Source organism: Coregonus clupeaformis, chromosome 29 (genome assembly GCF_020615455.1).
Source record: "Coregonus clupeaformis isolate EN_2021a chromosome 29, ASM2061545v1, whole genome shotgun sequence".
In the NCBI taxonomy this organism is placed as follows: domain Eukaryota; kingdom Metazoa; phylum Chordata; class Actinopteri; order Salmoniformes; family Salmonidae; genus Coregonus; species Coregonus clupeaformis.
In genome coordinates, this window is record NC_059220.1 from 32986407 (window position 1) to 33010854 (window position 24448).

Sequence of the window (24448 nt, forward strand, 5' to 3'; positions counted from 1 at the left end):
TGAGAAGTAACCATTATTTACTATTGTACACCTAGGGTTACTATACATAACTTTAACACATTCTATAAGAGATTCTCCAAAATTGAATTATTCCAGGCATTTATACAGTTGAAGTTTACATACACTTTAGCCAAATACATTTCAACTCAGTTTTTCACAATTCCTTACATTTTAATCCTAGTAAAAATTCCCTGTCTAAGGTCAGTTACGATCACCACTTTATTTTAAGAATGTGAAATGTCAGAATAATAGTAGAGAGAATTATTTATTTCAGCTTTTATTTATTTCATCACATTCCCAGTGGGTCAGAAGTTTACATACACTCAATTAGGATTTGGTAGCATTGCCTTTAAATTGTTTAACTTGGGTCAAACGTTTCGGGTAGCCTTCCACAAGCTTCCCACAATAAGTTGGGTGAATTTTGGCCCATTCCTCCTGACAGAGCTGGTGGAACTGAGTCAGGTTTGTAGGCCTCCTTGCTCGCACACGCTTTTTCTATAGGATTGAGGTCAGGGCTTTGTGATGGCCACTCCAATACCTTGACTTTGTTGTCCTTAAGCCATTTTGCCACAACTTTGGAAGTATGCTTGGGGTCATTGTCCATTTGGAAGACCCATTTGTGACCAAGCTTTAACTTCCTGACTGATGTCTTGAGATGTTGCTTCAATATATCCACATAATTTTCCTTCCTCATGATGCCATCTATTTTGTGAAGTGCACCAGTCCCTCCTGCAGCAAAGCACCCCCACAGCATGATGTTGCCACCCCGTGCTTCACGGTTGGGATGGTGTTCTTCGGCTTGCAAGTACCCCCTTTTTCCTCCAAACATAACGATGGTCATTATGGCCAAACAGTTCTATTTTTGTTTCATCAGACCAGAGGACATTTCTCAAAAAAGTACGATCTTTGTCCCCATGTGCAGTTGCAAACCGTAGTCTGGCTTTTTTATGGCGGTTTTGGAGCAGTGGCTTCTTCCTTGCTGAGAGGCCTTTCAGGTTATGTCGATATAGGACTCATTTTACTGTGGATATAGATACTTTTGTACCTGTTTCCTCCAGCATCTTCACAAGGTCCTTTGCTGTTGTTCTGGGATTGATTTGCAATTTTCGCACCAAAGTACGTTCATCTCTAGGAGACAGAATACGTCTCCTTCCTGAGCGGTATGACGGCTGCGTGGTCCCATGGTGTTTATACTTGCGTACTATTGTTTGTACAGATGAACATGGTACCTTCAGGCATTTTGAAATTGCTCCCAAGGATGAACCAGACTTGTGGAGGTCTACAATTTTTTTCTGAGGTCTTGGCTGATTTCTTTTGATTTTCCCATGATGTCAAGCAAAGAGGCACTGAGTTTGAAGGTATGCCTTGAAATACATCCACAGGTACACCTCCAATTGACTCAAATGATGTCAATTAGCCTATCAGAAGCTTCTAAAGCCATGACATCATTTTCTGGAATTTTCCAAGCTTTTTAAAGGCACAGTCAATTTATTGTGATACAGTGAAATAATCTGTCTGTAAATAATTGTTTGAAAAATTACTTGTGTCATGCACAAAGTAGATGTCCTAACCGACTTGCCAAAACTATAGTTTGTTAACAAGAAATTTGTGGAGTGGTGGTTGAAAAATGAGTTTGAATGACTCCAACCTATGTGTATGTGGTCCTCTGTAGCTCAGCTGGTAGAGCACGGCGCTTATAACGCCAAGGTAGTGGGTTCGATCCCCGGGACCACCCATACACAAAAAATGTATGCACGCATGACTGTAAGTCGCTTTGGATAAAAGCGTCTGCTAAATGGCATATTATTATGTAAACTTCCGACTTCAACTGTATATAAATTCCAGTCGTACTTTATCAAAAGCCTTTTCAAAGTCAGCTATGAATACCAGGCCTGGTTTCCCAGATTTTTCATAGTGTTTTATTGTTTCCAGTACTTGTCTTATCGCCAATGTCTCGACCATGTACAACACCAGTCTGATTTAAGATGAATAATATCCGACAATACCTTTTTAATTCTATGAAGTGTAAAGGGCCTCCAATTTTTTTTAATGGACTGGATCTTTATATTTACCACCTGGGTCCTGTTTCAGTAATAGTAAAATTGTTTACATTTTAGTCATTTAGCAGACGCTCTTATCCAGAGCGACTTACAGTTAGTGAGTGCATACATAATTTTTTTATACTGGCCCCCCGTGGGAATCGAACCCACAACCCTGGTGTTGCAAACACCATGCTCTACCAACTGAGCTACATCCCTGCCGGCCATTCCCTCCCCTACCCTGGACGACGCTGGGCCAATTGTGCGCCGCCCCATGGGTCTCCCGGTCGTGGCCGGCTATGACAGAGCCTGGATTCAAACCAGGATCTCTAGTGGCACAGCTGCGATGCAGTGCCTTAGACCACTGCGCCACTCGGGAGTACACCCGAAATCAGACCTTGTTGAGTATCTGATAATCTACAATTTTTATAGGACTGGTTAAAACATGCTAAAACGGTCCTCAACTGGTATGCCATCCAGCCCTGGAGTTAATCCTTACAATTCACTTTGGTTTGTGGAGATGGAGGAAACTGAAATGAAAACATACAGTGAGGGGAAAAAAGTATTTGATCCCCTGCTGATTTTGTACGTTTGCCCACTGACAAAGAAATGATCAGTCTATAATTTTAACGGTAGGTTTATTTGAACAGTGAGAGACAGAATAACAACAACAAAATCCAGAAAAATGCATTTCAAAAATGTAATAAATTGATTTGCATTTTAATGAGGGAAATAAGTATTTGACCCCCTCTCAATCAGAAAGATTTCTGGCTCCCAGGTGTCTTTTATACAGGTAACGAGCTGAGATTAGGAGCACACTCTTAAAGGGAGTGCTCCTAATCTCAGCTTGTTACCTGTATAAAAGACACCTGTCCACAGAAGCAATCAATCAAGATTCCAAACTCTCCACCATGGCCAAGACCAAAGAGCTCTCCAAGGATGTCAGGGACAAGATTGTAGTCCTACACAAGGCTGGAATGGGCTACAAGACCATCGCCAAGCAGCTTGGTGAGAAGGTGAGAACAGTTGGTGCGATTATTCGCAAATGGAAGAAACACAAAAGAACTGTCAATCTCCCTCGGCCTGGGGCTCCATGCAAGATCTCACCTCGTGGAGTTGCAATGATCATGAGAACGGTGAGGAATCAGCCCAGAACTACACGGGAGGATCTTGTCAATGATCTCAAGGCAGCTGGGACCATAGTCACCAAGAAAACAATTGGTAACACACTACGCCGTGAAGGACTGAAATCCTGCAGCGCCCGGAAGGTCCCCCTGCTCAAGAAAGCACATATACAGGCCCGTCTGAAGTTTGCCAATGAACATCTGAATGATTCAGAGGAGAACTGGGTGAAAGTGTTGTGGTCAGATGAGACCAAAATCGAGCTATTTGGCATCATCTCAACTCGCTGTGTTTGGAGGAGGAGGAATGCTGCCTATGACCCCAAGAACACCATCCCCACCGTAGGTGGAAACATTATGCTTTGGGGGTGTTTTTCTGCTAAGGGGACAGGACAACTTCACCGCATCAAAGGGACGATGGACGGGGCCATGTACCGTCAAATCTTGGGTGAAAACCTCCTTCCCTCAGCCAGGGCATTGAAAACGGGTCGTGGATGGGTATTCCAGCATGACAATGACCCAAAACACACAGCCAAGGCTACAAAGGAGTGGCTCAAGAAGAAGCACATTAAGGTCCTGGAGTGGCCTAGCCAGTCTCCAGACCTTAATCCCATAGAAAATATGTGGAGAGAGCTGAAGGTTCGAGTTGCCAAACGTCAGCCTCGAAACCTTAATGACTTGGAGAAGATCTGCAAAGAGGAGTGGGACAAAATCCCTCCTGAGATGTGTGCAAACCTGGTGGCCAACTACAAGAAACGTCTGACCTCTGTGATTGCCAACAAGGGTTTTGCCACCAAGTACTAAATGTTTTGCAGAGGGGTCAAATACTTATTTCCCTCATTAAAATGGTAATCAATTTATAACATTTTTGACATGCGTTTTTCTGGATTAATTTGTTGTTATTCTGTCTCTCACTGTTCAAATAAACCTACCATTAAAATTATAGACTGATCATGTCTTTGTCAGTGGGCAAACGTACAAAATCAGCAGGGGATCAAATACTTTTTTCCCTCACTGTATGTATATGTATATGTATATATATGTCCTAGCCTACCTCTTTTTAGGTAACAAATTCAATGCATTTTAGCCTTATATTTAGCTAATGAATGATGGGTTAATATGCATAAACTTCTAATGTTTAACCACTGTCTTCACTCTTGCACAATACGCGCCTGCTCTCTGATGGCCTCTCTCCTTAGCTCTTGTAGAGTCCCAGCAAAAACTAGACTAGAATAGCTTGTTGTAATTTTTTATAGCATTTCTTAGACTATTCGAAGAGGGAAGCAAGCTTGCTCGTCTTTGCTGAATGTTAAAAACGGCAACCAAAAGAACTCGCGTGGAGTTTTAAGTAAGAGAGAACGCGCGATGGCGATAGTCTATAGCAGTTTTTTATTAAAACCCATAACCATTCAATCTTCCTGAAGAGAAGTGAAAGCCGTCTGCATATTGTTCTAGTCGTATATTATTCAAGCATGTCATTGCAATGATGAAGATGAGGAAAACGAAACGTACTTAATTTAACTGTTGAGAGCGAGGACGGTATGCACGGCACACAAGATTAGGGAAAATACTATGAAAGGTAGGCCTACTAATTATACAAATGTAAAATAGGCCCTCTTTTTTTTTTCTTTACCAGCCCACCCCAATAAAAGATGGTCCGGCCCTTAAATATAAATAATGGACATGGCCGGCGGTCCTGTTTTTAAAAAAAAGACTTTTGCGCTATTTCTCTGTTCATCTACACTGAACAAAAATATAAACGCAACATGTAATGTGTTGGTCCCATGTTTCATGAGCTGAAATAAAATATTTTCCATATGCACAAAAAGCTTATTTCTCTCAAATGTTTTGCAAAAATGTGTTTACATCCCTGTTAGTGAGCATTTCTCCTTTGACAACATAATCCATCCACCTGACAGGTGTGGCATATCAAGAAGCTGATTAAACAGCATGATCATTACACAGGTGCAACTTGTGCTGGGGACAATAAAAGACCACTCTAAAATGTGCAGTTTTGTCACAGATGTCTCAAGTTTTGAGGGAGCGAGCAATTGGCATGCTGACTGCAGGAATGTCCACCAGAGCTGTTGCCAGATAATTGAATGTTCATTTCTCTACCATACGCCGCCTCCAACTTCATTTTAGAGAATTTGGCAGTACCTCCAACCAGCCTCACAACTGCAGACCACGTATGACGTTGTGTGGGCGAGCGGTTTGCTGATGTCAACGTTGTGAACAGAGTGCCTCATAATGGCGGTGGGGTTATGGTATGGGCAGGCATCAGCTACGAACACAATTGCATTTTATCGATGGCAATTTGAATGCACAGTAATACCTTGACTAGATCCTGAGGCCCATTGTGAGGCCCATAAAAAAAAAAAGTTATCTGTGACCAACAGCTGCATACTGTATCTGTATTCCCAGTCATGTGAAATCCATAGATTAGGGCCTAATTCATTTATTTCAATTGACTGATTTCCTCATATGAACTGTAACTCAGTAACATTTTTGAAATTGTTGCATTTATATTTTTGTTCAGTGTGAGGCATTGATGAGCATGGCCAATTATGCCTGTATTCAATAACACAATTGATCTGTAGTTTGCATATTGAGCCAAATGTAGGGTTATATTCAATCTGCATCACAGAAGTTCAGTTTTACAGCGTGATTGAAATTTAAAGGCAATGCTCCCGCTTTAGCAGAGACTGCGTTCACGGTAAACGCTGCATATGTCTTTGTCAAGTGAAAACGTCTAGGAGGAACAACGGCTCCTGCCGCGAACTGGTAGGCCACACAAGCTCACAGAATGGGACCGTCGAGTGCTGTAGCGCATAAAATCGTCTGTCCATGGCCGAGCAGCCGCATACAAGCCTAAGATCACCATGCACAATGCCAAGCGTCGGCTGGAGTGGTGTAAAGTTCAGCGCCATTGGACTTTGGAGCAGGCACTGTAGTAACTGAGTAAAATACATGACTTTTTTATAAAAAAGTGAACATGTTTTAATTTCAATTTGTATAAAAAATACTTTGATTCGATTGCAATTGGTTTATCTCAACAAATAAAATATTAAACCTCTCAGATGTCGTCAGGGTTGATCTCTGCAGTAAAACAACTATTTTGGGTAGTCGAACACAATCTAGATGTATTGGTGTACACAAAAACAATTTACACACACCAATTACACTACATTGTTTGCATTATGGAATACAACATATTTAAAACCCGTTGATGACAAGGGAGGATTCCAATACTTAACTGACCCTGTCCTACTTGGCACTTGGTGTAAATCTGAAGGGATTGAAAAGATGAAAGCAATATGGTGAAATGCCAATCATACAGCAAGGTGGTGCTACTAGTTGTTCTGATTGAGTCTGGGCCTAAGGCAGATTTATATCACTACGTTGAACTATCTAATAAATACAAATCTAACTGAAAATCAAAGACGAGATGTTAAGAGTTTTACACTTTTATTTACATCTAGCCTCTAGTACATTAAACACAACAGTCTGTCAGTTCATCCAAACACACATTCACTATCATTAACTAAACTTAGTTTTTAGTTAAATAATTTCAAACAAGATCACAGTAATGACAAGCCAGACAATATTTAAAATCATTCCAAGGCCCCTGGGTGACATTTGTCCCATGGAAAAAAAAAAAAGCACAGTAAGCAGCAAAATAACCATAACATTTTCACAGGAGTCAATAGGGCACATAACAGTACAGTTTCGCCCAAATATATTGGCATCCTTGCACTTTTCTTTAAGGTCCAATGCAGCCGCTTCTATCTCAATATCACATTTCTAGATAACAATTAAGTTCCTTACTGTGAATGTTTTCAATTAAAATGGTCAAAAAGAAACAAAAATAGCTTTTTAGCAAAGACCCATTTCTCAAGCAAGAATTTTGCTAGGACTCTGGGAGTGGTCTGAGTGGGGAGTGGAAAACTGAAAACCAGCTGCTTGGAACTCTTTATCCCATTAAAACAGACTGAAATTTCAGTCTTTTCAAACAGCTCTTATGCTAAAAGGGCATTATCATTTTCACAATTCCAGTATTATTCCAACCTCAGTGTGGAAATATATATAAAAACACAGGAAAATCACTTTTTTGACTGCACTGGGCCTTCAAATAATTCCCTATTGGATTTTCAACATTGCAGAACCAATTTTGTTGTAAACTTAAGCAATTTTAATTTAGAAAATAAAGACAAATGGCATGGACAGAATTATTGGCACCCTGGAGCTACTTGGTTGCACATCCTTTGCCAAAGTTAACTGCAGACACAAACACTTCTTGTAGCCATCAATGAGCTTGCTGCACCTTTCTACTGGCTGTTTGGCCCACTTTTCAGCAGCAAAGTGCTCTAATTCTTCAATGTTTGAGGGGTGCCCTGCACCAACTGCTGTTTTCAGCTCTCGCCATAGGTTCTGGATGTGATTCAGATCGGGAATCTTCGCTGGCCACTCCAGAACAGTCCATCTCTTCTTGAACCATTCCTGGGTGCTTTTTTTATGTGTGTTTTTTTTTTTTGGGGTGGGGGGGTCATTGTACTGCTGGAAGACCCACAACCTTCAAATGGAGACCACAGTTTTGGACACTTGGTTTAACACTGGACTCAAACACCTGATAATCTGCTTATTTCATGATGCCTTGTGCACGCTCAACGACCCCAGAACCAGAGGCAGCAATGCAACCCTACAGGGAAGGTGTTATTTTCATTGAATGCTTCAAACACAGGAAGACACAGTCTTATCCTATGCGCAGATTGAGTAAAGGCATGTTAGTAGCAAAGGGTCTGAATACTTATGTAAATAAGGTATCTGTATATTTGTAATACCTTTGCAAAAATGTCTAAAAACCTGTTTTCACTTTGTAATTATGGGGTATTGTTTGTAGAATGATGAGGATTATTATTTATTTCATCCATTTTAGAATAAGGCTTGTGGTGGAGAAATCTGAATTAGCTAAGTAACATAGATAGTTAAGATGTCTTATCTGCAGAATATGCTTATGATTGAACTGTTGTTATTAAAATGTCTCCTTTCGTACTCTGGTGTTGGCAGCTGCACTTCCTCCCTCATATGGGCCTCAGTCACCTGGGGCCCAGAGAGGGGAGAAATCAGGCTTGTCTATCACATGTCCCTGTTGCTAAGCAGAATATCAGAAAGAGAATAGGGCAAAGGAGGTCAGAAGGAAACATTGTGTCCATATGTGAATGTGTCTTTACCTATTGCTTACATGAGGCAGGGCTGTACACCGCAAAGATCAATACATTACTGATTGAAATATGACTGAGTGGGCTGCCTGCTGCTATACATGACTGGTCTGTAATCAGTGCACAAATTATTCCTAAACATCTTCACACACCTCTTGCGCAATGGGAAAACCTCTGAAATAGCTTAATCCAGGACTAGTTTCTGGGAAACGGGCCCTATGTCGTACACTGCCATCGAAATAGCAAATAATATATTAAAGCATAACCACACCTTTCAAGGGTTTTCTCCAGTGCGTGTTCTCTGGTGTATGAAGGAGATCCTAATGTTGAACATCTCAATTCACACTTAACTGTGATACAAAGCCCCTTTCAAGTATCAACTGACTCAACAATATCTTGCTCGGATTGACAATGAGAAATTTAGCACATTGTTATTTCATTGTGTTCTTCTTAGTCTTCTTTAGTGGTGAGATTTTCAATTTGTGTTGTTTTTGCCGGTGGTACTTCAAACTTTGCAGGTGTGGGTAGCCCCTCCCACATTCACAGCAGGAGTAAGGCAACTCTCCTGTGTGTACTCTCTGATGAGCTGTTAGTTGAACTTTTGCACTGAAGCGTTTTTCACAGTCAGGGCAAGGGAATGGTTTCTCTCCTGTGTGCATTCTCTGATGAATTTTTAGATCAGTTGATGTATAGCATCGTTTCTCACAAAAGGAGCAGGAGTAAGGCTTCTCTCCTGTATGTACTCGCTGGTGTGCTATGAAGTTGCTGCCTCGTGCAAATTCCTTCCCACAGACAGAGCATTTGTACGGCTTCTGTCCAGTGTGTGATCTTTGATGAATTGTTAAGTAACGTTTTAAGGTAAAACTCTTCCCACAGTCCGAGCAGTTAAAAGCCTTCTCTCCTATGTGTATTTGCTGGTGTGTTAGTAAACTAAATTTCTCAGGGAAACCTTTTCCACACTGTTGACAGGAGAAAGGCTTTTCTCCAGTGTGTGAAAGTTGATGTCTTCGTAATCGAGAAAGTACAGAAAAACTCTTCCCACAGTCAGTGCAGTGGTGAGGTTTAACTCCTGAATGTACCCGCTCATGCAATTTCAATTCAGCTGATGTAGTGAAGCGCTTCTCGCAGCCAGAGCAGTGAAAGGGTTTTTCTCCAGTGTGAATTCGTTGGTGTATCTTAAAGTAACTCGCCTGAGAGAAATTCTTCCCACAGTCAGAGCAGCGGTAAGGCTTCTTTTCAGTATGAATTTTCATGTGAACTTTTTGGTGTAATTTAAAACTGTCAGGACGGGAAAAACATTGATCACACTCAGAGCATTGGTAAGGCTTTTCTCCAGTGTGCTGTCGCAGGTGTACATTAAAATAACCAGGCTGAGCGAAATTCTTCCCACAATATGGGCAGTGGTAAGGTTTCTCTCCAGTGTGAATTCTCTGATGTACTTTTAGATCATTTGATGTTTTGAAACTCTTACCACACTGAGAACAGTGGTGAGGTCTTTTTGTTTTGTTGGTATCCTTCAGTTTAAGATCTATTGCAGATGAGTTCTGTCCAAGCTCTCCTGGAGCAGAGATCTCTCCATGTTCTGCTGGTGAAGAGGAGTTCTCGCCAAGCTCTCCAGGAGCAGAGATCTCTCCATGTTCTGCTGGTGAAGAGGAGTTCTCGCCAAGCTCTCCATGTTGGTTGGGCTTTACACCTGTGTGAGTGAGAGGGTCTTGGGATACACAGAGAAGAGAGTCAGCATCAAGTGCATCAACACAAATCTAACCAAATGCATAATAAGGCTTTGCAAAATTTGATCAATTACCTGGATGAGTTGATCCTCTGCTATCAACAACCTCAACTTGTATAGATTGTGCATTCGGACCCAGCTTCTTCCTGCAGTCCTCCACCTGTACTCTAACTCTCTTGAGAGGTAGTAGTGTCCACTGAGCTCCACTGTTACAGCCAGTACTCTGTGATTTTCTGCAGTCTTCCAGCAGTACTGTTACCCACTTGTGGGGCGAATTGGGCTCAGGTTGGTGAGGAAGAGACAGGATGGGACTGTCCTCACAATCCTAAAATAAACACAACATAAACAGACAGTGTAGGTGGTGTCGAATGGAATAATAAACACTAACAAACTACATCATTTCGTAATGTACGCTTTCTACGCTACCTCCTCGAGTTTCATAGACTCTGCATTTGGGCCCAGCAGATTAATGCAGTCTTCCAGCAGCAGTGCAAGAGTTCCACTGTTACAGTCAGGACCCAGTGACTCTGTAGGTTCGGGATCAGGGTGGTGGGGAAGAGACATGCTGGCACTGTCCTCACAATCCTAGAATAATGACAACAGATATTATGTAGGCGTGTCAAGTTCAATACCTATATACAACACGCACTAGATTTATGAAAAGGTGTAGTAGCAAGTGGGAAAGTGTGTAACTTAAAAATGTTCAGTGTTTTTCATGGTTGCAAAGGCGAGGGATGTAAATACCACCGCAAATCAAGAACAACCCAAGTCTTTCACCTTGGGAAATGAGAGACACACTAAAAGGATGTTGGCTAGCAACCTAACGTTAGCTAGCTAATAAATCATACGAAGTAGTCTAACATAAGCTGTTTGCAGCTTGTGGATAGCCGTTGACATGCTGCTAGTGTTAAGGGTAATCAGCAAATGTTCGACCAATCTTTACCTGGTGAATCTTTACCTAGTGATCCTTTCTTTGTTATCAATTCAGAAGGCCCCACTGTCTTAACTCCTGTTTCTAGTTGCAGGTGGAACTCCAATAAAAGTAAATATTTGTGAGGAGTTCCCTCGCCATTTTAGCTGGAGGACATCTCGCACTTCCCAACATATTTGCAAAAACTATCAGTTCTAAGCAACACAGCCACGTGACCCAAACAAAGATCTACACACACGCAAGAGGCATTTCTCACTCAGTACAAAAAGTGGATTTAAATATTTTCTTAAATTTTCAGTTTTTTGGAGTACCACTTGCAACTGTATACAGACATTTATAAAGAGAAGTTTATTCCGAATCGAGAACAAAGAAAGTACGTTACAGCCTTATTCTAAAATAGATTAAATAGTTTAATCCCCTCAATCTACACACAATACCCCATAATGAAAGCCAAAACAGGTTTTTAGATTTGTTTTTGCCAACAACAAAAAAACAGGCAATATTACATTTACATAAGTATTCAGACCCTTTACTCAGTACTTTGTTGAAGCACCTTTGGCAGCAATTACAGGCTCGAGTCTTTTTCGGTATGACGCTACAAGCTTGGCACACTTGTATTTGGGGAGTTTCTCCCATTCTTCTCTGCAGACCATCTCAAGCTCTGTCAGGTTGGATGGGGAGCGTTGCTGCACAGCTATTTTCAGGTCTCTCCAGAGATGTTCGATCGGGTTCAAGTCTGGGCTCTGGCTGGGCCACTCAAGGACATTCAGAGACTTGTCCCGAAGCCACTCCTGCGTTATCTTGGGTGTGTGCTTAGGGTCGTTGTCTTGTTGGAAGGTAAACCTTCAACCCAGTCTGAGGTCCTGAGCGCTCTGGAACAGTTTTTCATCAAGGATCTCTCTGTACTTTGCTCCGTTCATCTTTCCCTCAATCTTGACTAGTCTCCCAGTCCATGCTGCTGAAAAACATCCCCACAGCATGATGCTGCCACCACGCTTCACCGTAGGGATGGTGCCAGGTTTCCTCCAGACGTGACGCTTGGCATTCAGGCCAAAAAGTTCAATCCTGGTTTCATCTGACCAGAGAATCTTGTTTCTCGTGGTCTAAGAGTCCTTTAGGTGTCTTTTGGCAAACTCCAAGCGGGCTGTCATGTGCTTTTTACTGAGGAGTGGCTTCCATCTGGCCACTCTACCATGAATGCCTGATTGGTGGAGTGCTGCAGAGATGGTTGTCCTTCTGGAAGGTTCTCCCATCTCCACAGAGGAACTCTGGAGCTCTGTCAGACTGATCATCGGGTTCTTGATCACCTCCCTGACCAGGGCCCTTCTCCCCCGATTGCTCAGTTTGGCTGGGCGGCCAGCTCTGACATGCACTGTCAACTGTGGGACCTTATACAGGTGTGTGCCTTTCCAAATCATGTCCAATCAATTGAATTTACCACAGGTGGACTCCAATCAAGTTGTAGAAACATCTCAAGGATAATCAATGGAAACAGGATGCACCTGAGCTCAATTTAGAGTCGAATAGCAAAGGGTCTGAATAGTTATGTAAATAAGGTATCCGTTTATCAAAAAAAAACTTTTTCACTTTGTAATTATGAGGTATTGTGTATAGAATGATGATTATTTGTATTTATTTAATCCATTTTAGAATAAGGCTGGTGGTAGAGAAATCAGAATTAGCTAAGTAACACAGAATATGATTATATGATTTAACTGTTGAACTCTTGTTATTAGAATGTCTCCTTTCGTACTCTGGTGTTGGCAGCTGCACTTCCTCCCTCATTTGGGCCTCAGTCACCTGGGGCCCAGAGAGGGGAGAAGTCAGGCTTGTCTATCACGTCCCTGTTGCTATGCAGAATTTCAGAAAGAGAATAGGGCAAAGGAGGTCAGAAGGAAACATTGTTTCCATATGTGAATATGTGTCTTTACCTATTGCAAACCATGTGAAGGGATGGCATGAGGAATGGGAACAAATCACTTGTAACAACTAAGTAACAACAAATGTCCTTCTAAATTTTTAGTACTGAACAAAACAATTAGTTATTTGTATTTGGGGCTAAGGTCTGGCACAGGATGTGTGGAGTTAGTGTCTGGAACCATTGTATGTTATCTCTGAGGTTGCACCTATCCTGACCCATCCTGAGATGGTATATTACCCAGAGGCTCACTCCACTCAGTGATCTCTCACTCTACTCACTTCTGTGTGGGTATTGTGACCAGCTCACTTTTCGATAAGTTTAGAATAAACTTAATATTTCTGATTGGTAATTTACCTTGTCTTTCCTCATTATTGATTAAAATATCTACTACATTTGGCGACGAGGGTGGGATCTGTAACTTCACCTGTTGGTTGCTCCTAAAGATCTGGGTAAACTGTGCACAGGGGATCCCCAAATTGGGATCTCAGGGGAGCCGCGCTCCTAAATGAGCAGCTGGACCTGCCTAAGATCTGAGTGGAAGCGGGCATGGGTGGATACCAGATCCCCAACATAGTATTGAGAGATGGGAGCAAGATGATTCACCAATAGAACATTTATAAAAGGAGTCCCTGTTCAGGGTACGCTCAGAGCGAGGTCCTCCTTATGGGGGGCCACAGCTGAGGTGACTAGCAGGACTGAGTTGAGTTGATAAGAGTGTTCTTAAGTGAGGTATCCTTGGACATAATTGTTAAATCAGCCAGTTGAGGGCAACCAAAATTCCAGTTCGTAGTACTGAATTGATCACAGTAGGACTGGTGAGGTTAATATGGAGCAAGGGACTAGAGCGCAAGTAATCCTGCGGGAAAACTCGGCTTGGTGAGCTCATTGAATGAGGGACTAGAGTGCAGGTGATGCCATGCGAGGGCATCTGACTTGGTGAAGTTCAAATTATAACGTGTATGTAATTGATAAAATGTTTGTTAATGAGGTAAAACAGGCATCCCTGGGTTACTATTGTTAGATGCTATTGTTAGTTTAGTTATTCCTGGGACTTCACCTGAGGTGGATGTTAGAAAATACAAGGTAAGATTGGATTTTTGGGACCGTGTTACACAATTAGATAGGAGGCACGGGTATTTTGTGGGAAGTTTTGCATATCTGGATAGACATAAGAGGATCTATACTACAGTGATCGCAGTAGGCGATATCCCCGTGTGGAGATGACACCCCGTTCTGGGGTCACTAATTAGGCAATATTTTAATGGAGATATGAATTTCCCTGTTCATATGGATAAAATAACATCATAAACAGCACTAACCGGTTTTCTTTGTTTGTCTACCCCTGTGTGTGTGTGTGTGTGTGTGTGTGTGTGTGATCTGTGAGTGGAACAGGAACCATGGGAGCACACAGGAGCAAGGGACATGGCATTCCAGATCCTTCCATGGGGGCCCTGAAAGTTATGTGCAGATAAGTGGGAAAGGGACTTTCTGGACCAGGTGAAATTACAGATAGGGAAGGTGGTTTTCCGTTGACGGGGACACTGAGTGTAACAATGTTAGACAAAGTCAGGGAGAGACTGACAGAGTATGAAGGGACTAACAAAGGTACAAAAGATCAAATAGGCTGGGTTAAATTTAGAAACTAGGAAAGAGGCAGAACGGCCTACACAAAGACAGGATTCATTTAGGGGACAGCCCCGTCAGAATATGGTAGTGCAGACTGAGGAGGAAGAGAAAACAGATAGACGAGACAGTGAGAAAGAACAGAAAAGACGATGAGAGAGATTTCCCCCCTCCCTACTTTTCTCCTGACCACTCTCTACCCAGTGCTGCCTGGGCCTGTGTCTGTGGCTGATGACCTCCCTCCCCCGCCTCCACCCGATCCAGCAGACCCAGTGGACGCCCTCGCTCTACACCCCACTGTGCCTCCTCCCCCAACTCCACAGTTCACTCCTGTGCCGACCCTCACGTATGAATCTCCCCTAGTAGCAGCAGCGGTGGACAAACTGCTCTCTGGACTGGCCATGCTGGCGGTGGGAATGACGTCAACTCCCAGACCACAGAGGAAAGGTGTGGCTGGGGAAGCCAGACAAGCGGACAGAAAGAGTCGCAACCCGTTCCTCGAGGACACACCCCCAACCAGCACAGGCGACCATAAGACTCAGAAACTACAAGCTGCTCAGTTTACATTCTACCAGATGGCCGCATTAGCAGCTGCTGGAGGGGGTGCGAGTGGTGGAAGAATCTGCTACAACTGTCAAAAACCAGGCCATTTCGCCGCAAGCTGCACTCAAACTGCCCAGCAGCCGAGGGGAAGAGGTGGATCAAGAGGTAGAGGAGCCCCAAGGGGGGCCCCTCGAGAGGGAGAGGAGGAGGAGGGAGAATACTGACGGGCGGAAGGGGAAGTAGTAGTTTAATTAGAATTGTCAGAGCAACCAGAACATTTGTTTTTAAAGAGCCATACTCTTCCTCGAATCGAGCCAACAGTGGAGGCTTGCAGTCAATAATAGTTATTGTTGATACGGGAGCTAACTGTAAAGGCTATGACAAAACCTCCCATGTCTAGTGAAACAGTAAAAACTGTAGGGGCTTCAGGCTTCCCATTCAGAGAGCATGTAACTATACCTCTGCCGGTCTCCTTTTGTGAGGAGAAGTGTCAGCATCAATTTCTCTACTCTGACAACTGTCCTGTCAATCTGATGGTCAGGGACCTCCTGTGTAAACTGGGCATCAACATAACATGTGGCCCAACCGGTTTAACCGTTATTCATGAGGAGGAGGAGGAAGAGCAATTGATAATGTCTGAGTTTTGTGACTGGTATTATGCATGGGACATTGATAAATGAGGTGCCCAATATTGCTCGTGTTTTCTCAATGGCCAAAACCCAAAGTGTAGCGCCAGAATCTATCCAGTGTGAAGGGTTGTATGGTAGCAGTGATTTGTGCTTTGGGGGTTAATCGAACCCCTGCACAGAAAGAGCTCTACATGTTTGAAGATAGTGCACCACATGTGTCCCTGACAAAATCATGCAGAGTTGAGTGGGAGGATACTGGGGCTTTGAATAAAGGGTCTGGTCAATGCTGTTGATTGGGAGATGGTTTCAGATGGGTCAACTTATTCACGCAGCACACTGACATATTGTTACCCCTTCAACTGGGACACAGCAGTTGAGAGGGGTGTGCATGGACTTGATCAGCCCTCTTGTGTCACCAATATCATGCTTTTGAGTGAGGACTCGCCCCTCTTGAGAGGGGTCCCTGATTGCCTATGGACAAGGGATAAGTATGGTTTTGGCAGGATGAAGGGGGCTGAGCCCCTTGTAGTCACTCCCAAAGATACCAGGCGCCCTCTAGAGCACAGTATCCACTCAGTAAAGAGGCTAATGCGGGTATCACACCTGTACATGCCTCACTGTTACAGCATGGAGCATTAGTCCTGTGTCCAGAGTCACCTTGCAACACCCCTATCATGCCAGTAAGAAAAGCCTCAGGGGATTGGCGTTTTGTTCAAGATTTAGACCTGTGAATGATGCCGTCTTTGCCCGTGCCCCAGTTGTTCCCAATCCAACCACGTTTCAATGTGATTTATTTTGATGATTGTTTTGTAAGGATAATGTACTGCTTGAAAAGCATTTCTGGCTGTTGTTTTTATTTAAGATTGATGGAACGTTTTTTTTAAAAATAATCTTGAAATTATAAGTTTGAAGACAATGAGAAAATTAGCGTTGAGGTATATTACATTTGTTTAAGGGGTATTACATTTGGTATTGGAATGAATAAGAGTACTGTTGTAACTCAGACTCCTTTAGACCTTCCTACATTTAAGATCTACAATTGCTGTAGACTGTAGTTTTACAAAATTATAACTAAGCTACTGACTGAAGGAGTTATGACTGATTTCCAACAATACAATTTTCTGTCCACCTGATAGTTGTAGCAGTGTTGTAACCACTAACCTTTGCTTTCACAGCACTACCGGTGAAGACTTTAGAATTCTAAGTTTGAAAGGTTAAATGCTTTTAGCCTTGTAGAGAAGGCCTGTGTACGGCATTTGAAAAGGTGTTCAAGGTAACCGATTCCTGGTTATCAAGTGAGTTGATACATGTAGTAAGAATACCTGTACTTTGAGGTACCCCATGAATTAATATGTGGAGGCACACATTTGTAAGTATTGTATTTGTAAGTCGCTCTGGATAAGAGCGTCTGCTAAATGACGTAAATGTAAATGTAAATTGTGAATGAATATTTGCATAATGATGAACTGTTTAACACTGATCTCATCCATGGCCACAAGATGGCGATGAAGGACAAGATAAAGTGAACTCGCAGGCAGTTGACAAATTTTGACACAGTTGCTAACCTTTTCTTTATGTTTAGGTTTGCCGGATCATTCTAAATGATTTAATCCATTGGTGTTTGAAAAAAAAACCTACCAACTGACGATGAGGGTGAGCCCCATGATTGTGCTGTCCTAGTTGACCAGGTCTGTAAGCCACTCCCCAATTTATCGGATGTGCATTTAATGAATGCTGATTTGGAACTATTTGTGGATGGTTCCTCTCAAAAATCACCTCAAGAAAAACCATTAGTGGCTTATGCAATAACCGTTACTGCCACTACCTTAGATAGTGCTAAAATACCACCCCATCTGTCAGCTCAGGCTGCAGAATAGTTTGCTCTTAGTAGAGCATTTATTTTGGCTAAGGGTAAAACTGTTATGATTTATACTGACAGTAGGTATGCATTTGAGGTTGTGCATGACTTCGGTACACTCTGGAAGCAATGTGGGTTCCTCACCTCATCTGGTGAGGAATTCTAAATTGGTTGAAAACTTGTTGGAGGCTATTTTGTTGCACTTCCTGTCTCTGTTAAAAACATGTTTTCTTTACAGGATGTGTCTGACCTGCAGTTTACTGCAGGGCCAGTGGAATTTTGTCTCTGAAATACCAAATATACATACGCAATTTTGTGCAAAATGTGTAAACCCCTTTTCCACAGAACAGATTGACACTGATGGGTTGCGAGAATCAAATGGTAAGCTACTGTGCTGCAATTAATAATGTTCTGAAGTCTATTCTCCCCAGGATAAAAGAGTCTTTGCCTGAACCAAAGGGAGGACAGCTCCACAAATTGCAGCCAGGAGATTGGGTGGTCATCAAGGACCTCCGCAGAAAGACTTGGCACCAACAGCGCTAGACTGGTCCATTCCAGGTGCTCCTGACAGTTGCAAAGAGGTCGACGTGGGTTCATGCCAGCCAGTACAGGAAGGTGCCCCACAACCCATACGAAGATGAACCAGCTGATGAATCGTCATAGGCGACCCCAGTGGCCATGGGAGGACCAGGACCGGACTCTACGCATCATGTGTTTGTTGCTTTCGTGGTCAGTCTTCTCATTGCAGCTGTTGTATGGGCCCTGGGAGAAGTTGCCACAATGCAATTGAAGAATACCAGCATCCCACGGCGGGACTTAAATAACAGCCACTCCAGCTCGAGCCAACGGCAGGCTCAGGACAGGAGTCCAGCAAACAATAGCCGCCCAATTGTTTAAGAGGACTGAGATCGACGCATCAACGTGATGATTGTCCTCTTTGTACAGATGAAGAGTGTACTTCTGTTTAACTTTTTAATTGTCTAAAATGATTCCCTTAAGAATGTTTTACACCATGTGAAGGTGAAGTTAATTAGAATTTTAAATGATTTGGACTGATTAAGATTTAGTAAAAGTGAAAACTAATTAAATGTTTATGTTATGAATATTTGTTCATGGTGTTAATACAGTGTTTGAATTTTTGTTTTGTTTAGTGGATTTTTCACAGGTTTGAAATGATACAGCTTAAAGGGCACATACATTACATTTTCTGAAGTTTCTATTGCCAGAGGTTTGGTTGCACACATGTAAATTATCCTGATTACAAATGTAGTGAAACACCCAATGTAAACCTGGTACACACATTGTTTGTAATGTCTTTAACTAGTGTCTGATGGTCCAGGTTAAACACTAATGATTAGGAAAAAGTGTATAATTTATGAATAGTCCTATGTGTGATTCGGACCATGACAAGGACAGAGTATTGATTTTGCTGTTCATCCTCATGTTGAAGTCTTGCTGCAATATGTCTTAAAACTGGAAACGAATTCAAGGCCAAATGTAATGTTAAATGTTACCCTGGCCAGAATACAGGATGTGAAGGATTAGCTGAGCTACCTTTTACTGCTGAGGACAGTGATGTTTGACCTGTTGCATATTTAGGAATGCGCCCGCTGTAGACAGAGATTTGCTCACAGGGTCGGCTCAGTAGGAGTGGAATATTGGCTGAACGCCCAGTCTCTGTGATTGCCAGGTGTTTTCTCCTGGGCAGCCACACTCTGGGAGCAAACGCTTTACTGAGAGACTCCACTTGGCTATCTTTGTTATACCTAATCATCAGCAGACACTGGCAAGTTAGAACTGTATATGGTATGTGTAGAAGGTAAAAGGTTTAAAAACTCCGTTTCCCAACGGAGGAAGCTTGCATGGAAATAAGAGTAGTCGACAGTGAGGGTCTTTAATTAATTCATTTTAATTGGTTTTCATTGTAACCATTGCCATGTAAGATACCATGTTACTATTCTGATGTCTCCGGAAGGAACGAAGTCCCTAGAGAGGGGAAATGTGGTGGAGAAATCAGAATTAGCTAAGTAACATAGATAATTAAGATGTCTTATCTGCAGAATATGCTTATATGATTGAACTGTTGAACTCTTGTTATTAGAATGTCTCCTTTCATACTCTGGTGTTGGCAGCTGCACTTCCTCCCTCATTTGGGCCTCAGAGAGGGGAGAAATCAGGCTTGTCTATCACATGTCCCTGTTGCTAAGCAGAATTTCAGAAAGAGAATAGGGCAAAGGAGGTCAGAAGGAAACATTGTTTCCATATGTGAATGTGTCTTTACCTATTGCAAACCATGTGAAGGGATGACTACTCACTTCTGTGTGGGTATTGTGACCAGCTCCCTTATAAGTTTAGAATAAAGTTAATATTCTGATTGGTAATTGACCTTGTCTCTCCTCATTATCGATTAAAATATCCACTACAGGCTGTAACGTAACAAAATGTGGAAAAAGTCAAGGGGTCTGAATACTTTCCGAATGCACTGTATATGTAGCCGTAGAGGGATAAGTGTGTTGATGACCTATGCCACCCCATAGTAATACAGTACAACACAGGTTCTTAGATCTGGTTTCACCCAGGGAAGAGGCTGACACTGGAATAACTTTCTGGAATTTATTTCAGACAATGTCACTTCTAAAGGTAGAGTCAGCGATATGCATAGCTGCAAACGTAGAACTGTCAGTTCTGGTAAGAGGCAACCTAACATGAGTTGGGCTAATACAAACAAAGGGGTGGGTTAACAGCATGACATTGTGTTTAATGTATATACAGTGGGGGAAAAAAGTTTAAGTCAGCCACCAATTGTGCAAGTTCTCCCACTTAAAAAGATGAGAGAGGCCTGTAATTTTCATCATAGGTACACGTCAACTATGACAGACAAATTGAGATTTTTTCCCCCCAGAAAATCACATTGTAGGATTTTTTATGAATTTATTAGCAAATTATGGTGGAAAATAAGTATTTGGTCACCTACAAAAAAGCAAGATTTCTGGCTCTCACAGACCTGTAACTTCTTCTTTAAGAGGCTCCTCTGTCCTCCACTCGTTACCTGTATTAATGGCACCTGTTTGAACTTGTTATCAGTATAAAAGACACCTGTCCACAACCTCAAACAGTCACACTCCAAACTCCACTATGGCCAAGACCAAAGAGCTGTCAAAGGACCCCAGAAACAAAATTGTAGACCTGCACCAGGCTGGGAAGACTGAATCTGCAATAGGTAAGCAGCTTGGTTTGAAGAAATCAACTGTGGGAGCAATTATTAGGAAATGGAAGACATACAAGACCACTGATAATCTCCCTCGATCTGGGGCTCCACGCAAGATCTCACCCCGTGGGGTCAAAATGATCACAAGAACGGTGAGCAAAAATCCCAGAACCACACGGGGGGACCTAGTGAATGACCTGCAGAGCTGGGACCAAAGTAACAAAGCCTACCATCAGTAACACACTACGCCGCCAGGGACTCAAATCCTGCAGTGAAAGACGTGTCCCCCTGCTTAAGCCAGTACATGTCCAGGCCCGTCTGAAGTTTGCTAGAGTGCATTTGGATGATCCAGAAGAGGATTGGGAGAATGTCATATGGTCAGATGAAACCAAAATAGAACTTTTTGGTAAAAACTCAACTCGTCGTGTTTGGAGGACAAAGAATGCTGAGTTGCATCCAAAGAACACCATACCTACTGTGAAGCATGGGGGTGGAAACATCATGCTTTGGGGCTGTTTTTCTGCAAAGAGACCAGGACGACTGATCCGTGTAAAGGAAAGAAAGAATGGGGCCATGTATCGTGAGATTTTGAGTGAAAACCTCCTTCCATCAGCAAGGGCATTGAAGATGAAACGTGGTTGGGTCTTTCAGCATGACAATGATCCCAAACACACCGCCCGGGCAACGAAGGAGTGATTCGTAAGAAGCATTTCAAGGTCCTGGAGTGGCCTAGCCAGTCTCCAGATCTCAACCCCATAGAAAATCTTTGGAGGGAGTTGAAAGTCTGTGTTGCCCAGCGACAGCCCCAAAACATCACTGCTCTAGAGGAGATCTGCATGGAGGAATGGGCCAAAATACCAGCAACAGTGTGTGAAGACTTACAGAAAACGTTTGACCTGTGTCATTGCCAACAAAGGGTATATAACAAATTATTGAGAAACTTTTGTTATTGACCAAATACTTATTTTCCACCATAATTTGCAAATAAATTCATAAAAAATCCTACAATGTGATTTTCTGGATTTTTTTTTCTCATTTTGTCTGTCATAGTTGACGTGTACCTATGATGAAAATTACAGGCCTCTCATCTTTTTAAGTGGGAGAACTTGCACAATTGGTGGCTGACTAAATAGTTTTTTCCCCACTGTACGTTTGCTCTGACTTAGTACATTTAGCAAGTTAGCTAGCCAGACAACTAGCGATTAGCATTAACGGCTAACACGATTTATTTTATTCACAACTTTCTAAAACAAACTAGCAGACAGTATTTTGCAGACAGTAAGATACACAAAGTAATTGTAGAACGCTTGTGGAAAGCAGCATCGTTTTCACCAACATCTTGTTGCATCTATCTGACCATGCAGAGTGAACGGCAAGAAAGTGCTCGTGCCGCAGTGGTCGAGCAACTGCTCTCTCCTTGAGTGACAGGGGGCAGGGCTTGGTGTGGCATGCAGCAGGTGGGAGAAAGAGCCTCAAGTAGCAAACGGAGTAAACTATACATTACATCCGCCTGAGTTCCATATCACATTTAACAAACCAAACATTGAAATACCGCTACAGAAGGTAAAGTGAAAACCAAAACCGGTCCATGCATCAATACCGGTATATAGTAAAATACGGAATACCGCCCAGCCCTATAACAATGTAGGTAGCCTACACACACTAACTTTATCTGCGAGCTGTTGGCTACAGCGCACGTGCCAAGACCAGAGTTGGCACATTCGCTATATAATGCAACATTTTGTGTGACAAAACCATCTGTAGAGTTGAAAATGCAATGGAAACCCATTTAACTTGTATTTTCTATTTTAACCACACAATTTATTTGTATGTACACCATGTCATCACGCACAGACTTTTATCCACAACAAGTCAATTTGAAATTGGGGAGAAAAAGGGATATAAAGTACAACCAAAAAAAATGTATATTTGATGGAAACATCTCTGGTAGGCAAATGCGCATATTGTTTTTATGCGGAGTTTAGAATATTTGCATGAAAATCTGTCGCCAACTGGATGGAAACCTAATAACTGTCCTGGAAAATCATCCTGTTGTCTTGCATTAAGTATTTTAAAATGTGGTCACCCTACGGATGCTAGATAACTGAGCCGGATGCTATGCAGGATGTTGCCGTGTTCAAAACAACCGGGAGCTCAGAACTCGGAAGAATCCGACATCCGAGCGTCCAAAACATCTGGGAAAAATCGATTTTAACTGTCTTCTAACTTGGGCCTCTTTCTAGAACTCCGACTCCGACCTGAAGATCACAGAGGTCATGATTAGACCTCGTATTTTTCCGAATTCCCAGTTGTTTTGAACGCGGCATCTGAGCCAGATGCTATGCAGAATGTTGTAACTCTGAGCTGGATGCTATACTGGATGTAACAGCCAGCTCAGTGTTACAGCCCCTACTGGCCAACCCAAGGAAAACTGTTGCATACCTTTCATTCCGTGAAATACCATTCTTTCCTATAATCTCGCAAATCTCCGTTTTGGACGACTGACTTTATTACAATAATTATACTATTTACACGTAATCAATTTTGACACTAGAATTAATGTTTCTGACTCACGGGGACCCGTGTAGCTCAGTTGGTAGAGCATGGCGCTTGCAACGCCAGGGTTGTGGGTTCGATTCCCACGGGGGGCCAGTATGAAAAAAAATATATGTATGCACTCACTAACTGTAAATTGCTCTGGATAAGAGCTTCTGCTAAATGACTAAAATGTAAATATCCATGGCACATAGCCTATGTCATTGGCCATCTTCAAAACGAAAAGTTGATATTTAAAGCAGAGAGGAAGACGCAAAGCAGTACTGTAGCTATATTAACTAACTATAAAGTCGCCATATAATCTCTTGCTGAAGCTAGCTAACGTTAGCGAGCCATAATCTTAAAAGACGAACGGAAACTGTTGCTGAGTTGGCACAAACCAACAAAACGGGCTAAATATGCTGTTTGCTTACCATGTTATTGAATTAGCTGTATCCTTTTTTGAAGGGTCGTTTCACGTTTGTAGCTAGTTCTATTATATGTTATTAGGTGCGTAATACAAGGCAAATTAAAGTTTGAAACCTCTCTGGCTCACTGATGTACGTCTCTATGAACGCTCTTGCTAGGCCACGAAATGAAAAGCATTCTGCGCATGCTCCGAACCTATTTTCTATTCTGTGGAGAATCATGTCGGTTGGCATGGCTTGTAATGCATTACCGCCACCTACTGGACTGAAGTGTGGATGGTTTATTGAGAAACGCTGACGTTCTGTAGCCTTTTGTATCATGTATTAAATCCGAATAAATTAAAGGTGCTTGAGTATAGAGCCAAAAATTCAATCTTGACTTCACGATCCAATATTTTGAAGGGTATTCTATCTATCTGTATGAGAGAGCGAGAGAGAGCACGAGAGATGAGTTGTATAGATATCCACACAAAGATAACCCAGACCAGAGAGGAAGAGGCTAAGCAAGAGGGTTTACTCTGCCCAATATCTGTCCACGTTAAGCAGATCATTAATTATTAAGCAAGTGAGGAGTTTTTGTATGGGTGGCAATGAGTGTTGAATTTAGTCAAGATAAACATGAATTGATATTTTGATATGTGAGGCTTATTTGATCTAATAGAAG

The 24448-nt window shown here is 42.3% G+C and overlaps 1 protein-coding gene across 1 annotated transcript; it reads right to left on the reverse strand.

Annotated features, from left to right (window-relative positions):
- Positions 1–8028: 8028 nt before the first annotated feature.
- Positions 8029–23935, reverse strand: LOC121545059 (zinc finger protein 2-like). Its single transcript, XM_041855419.2, has 4 exons — positions 23791–23935; positions 10535–10693; positions 10184–10433; positions 8029–10090 (listed from the first exon to the last, which is right to left on the reverse strand). The coding sequence occupies exons 1-4, from the start codon at positions 23791–23793 to the stop codon at positions 8811–8813; spliced, it is 1692 nt and encodes a 563-aa protein (XP_041711353.1). The 5' UTR covers positions 23794–23935; the 3' UTR covers positions 8029–8810.
- Positions 23936–24448: the final 513 nt, after the last annotated feature.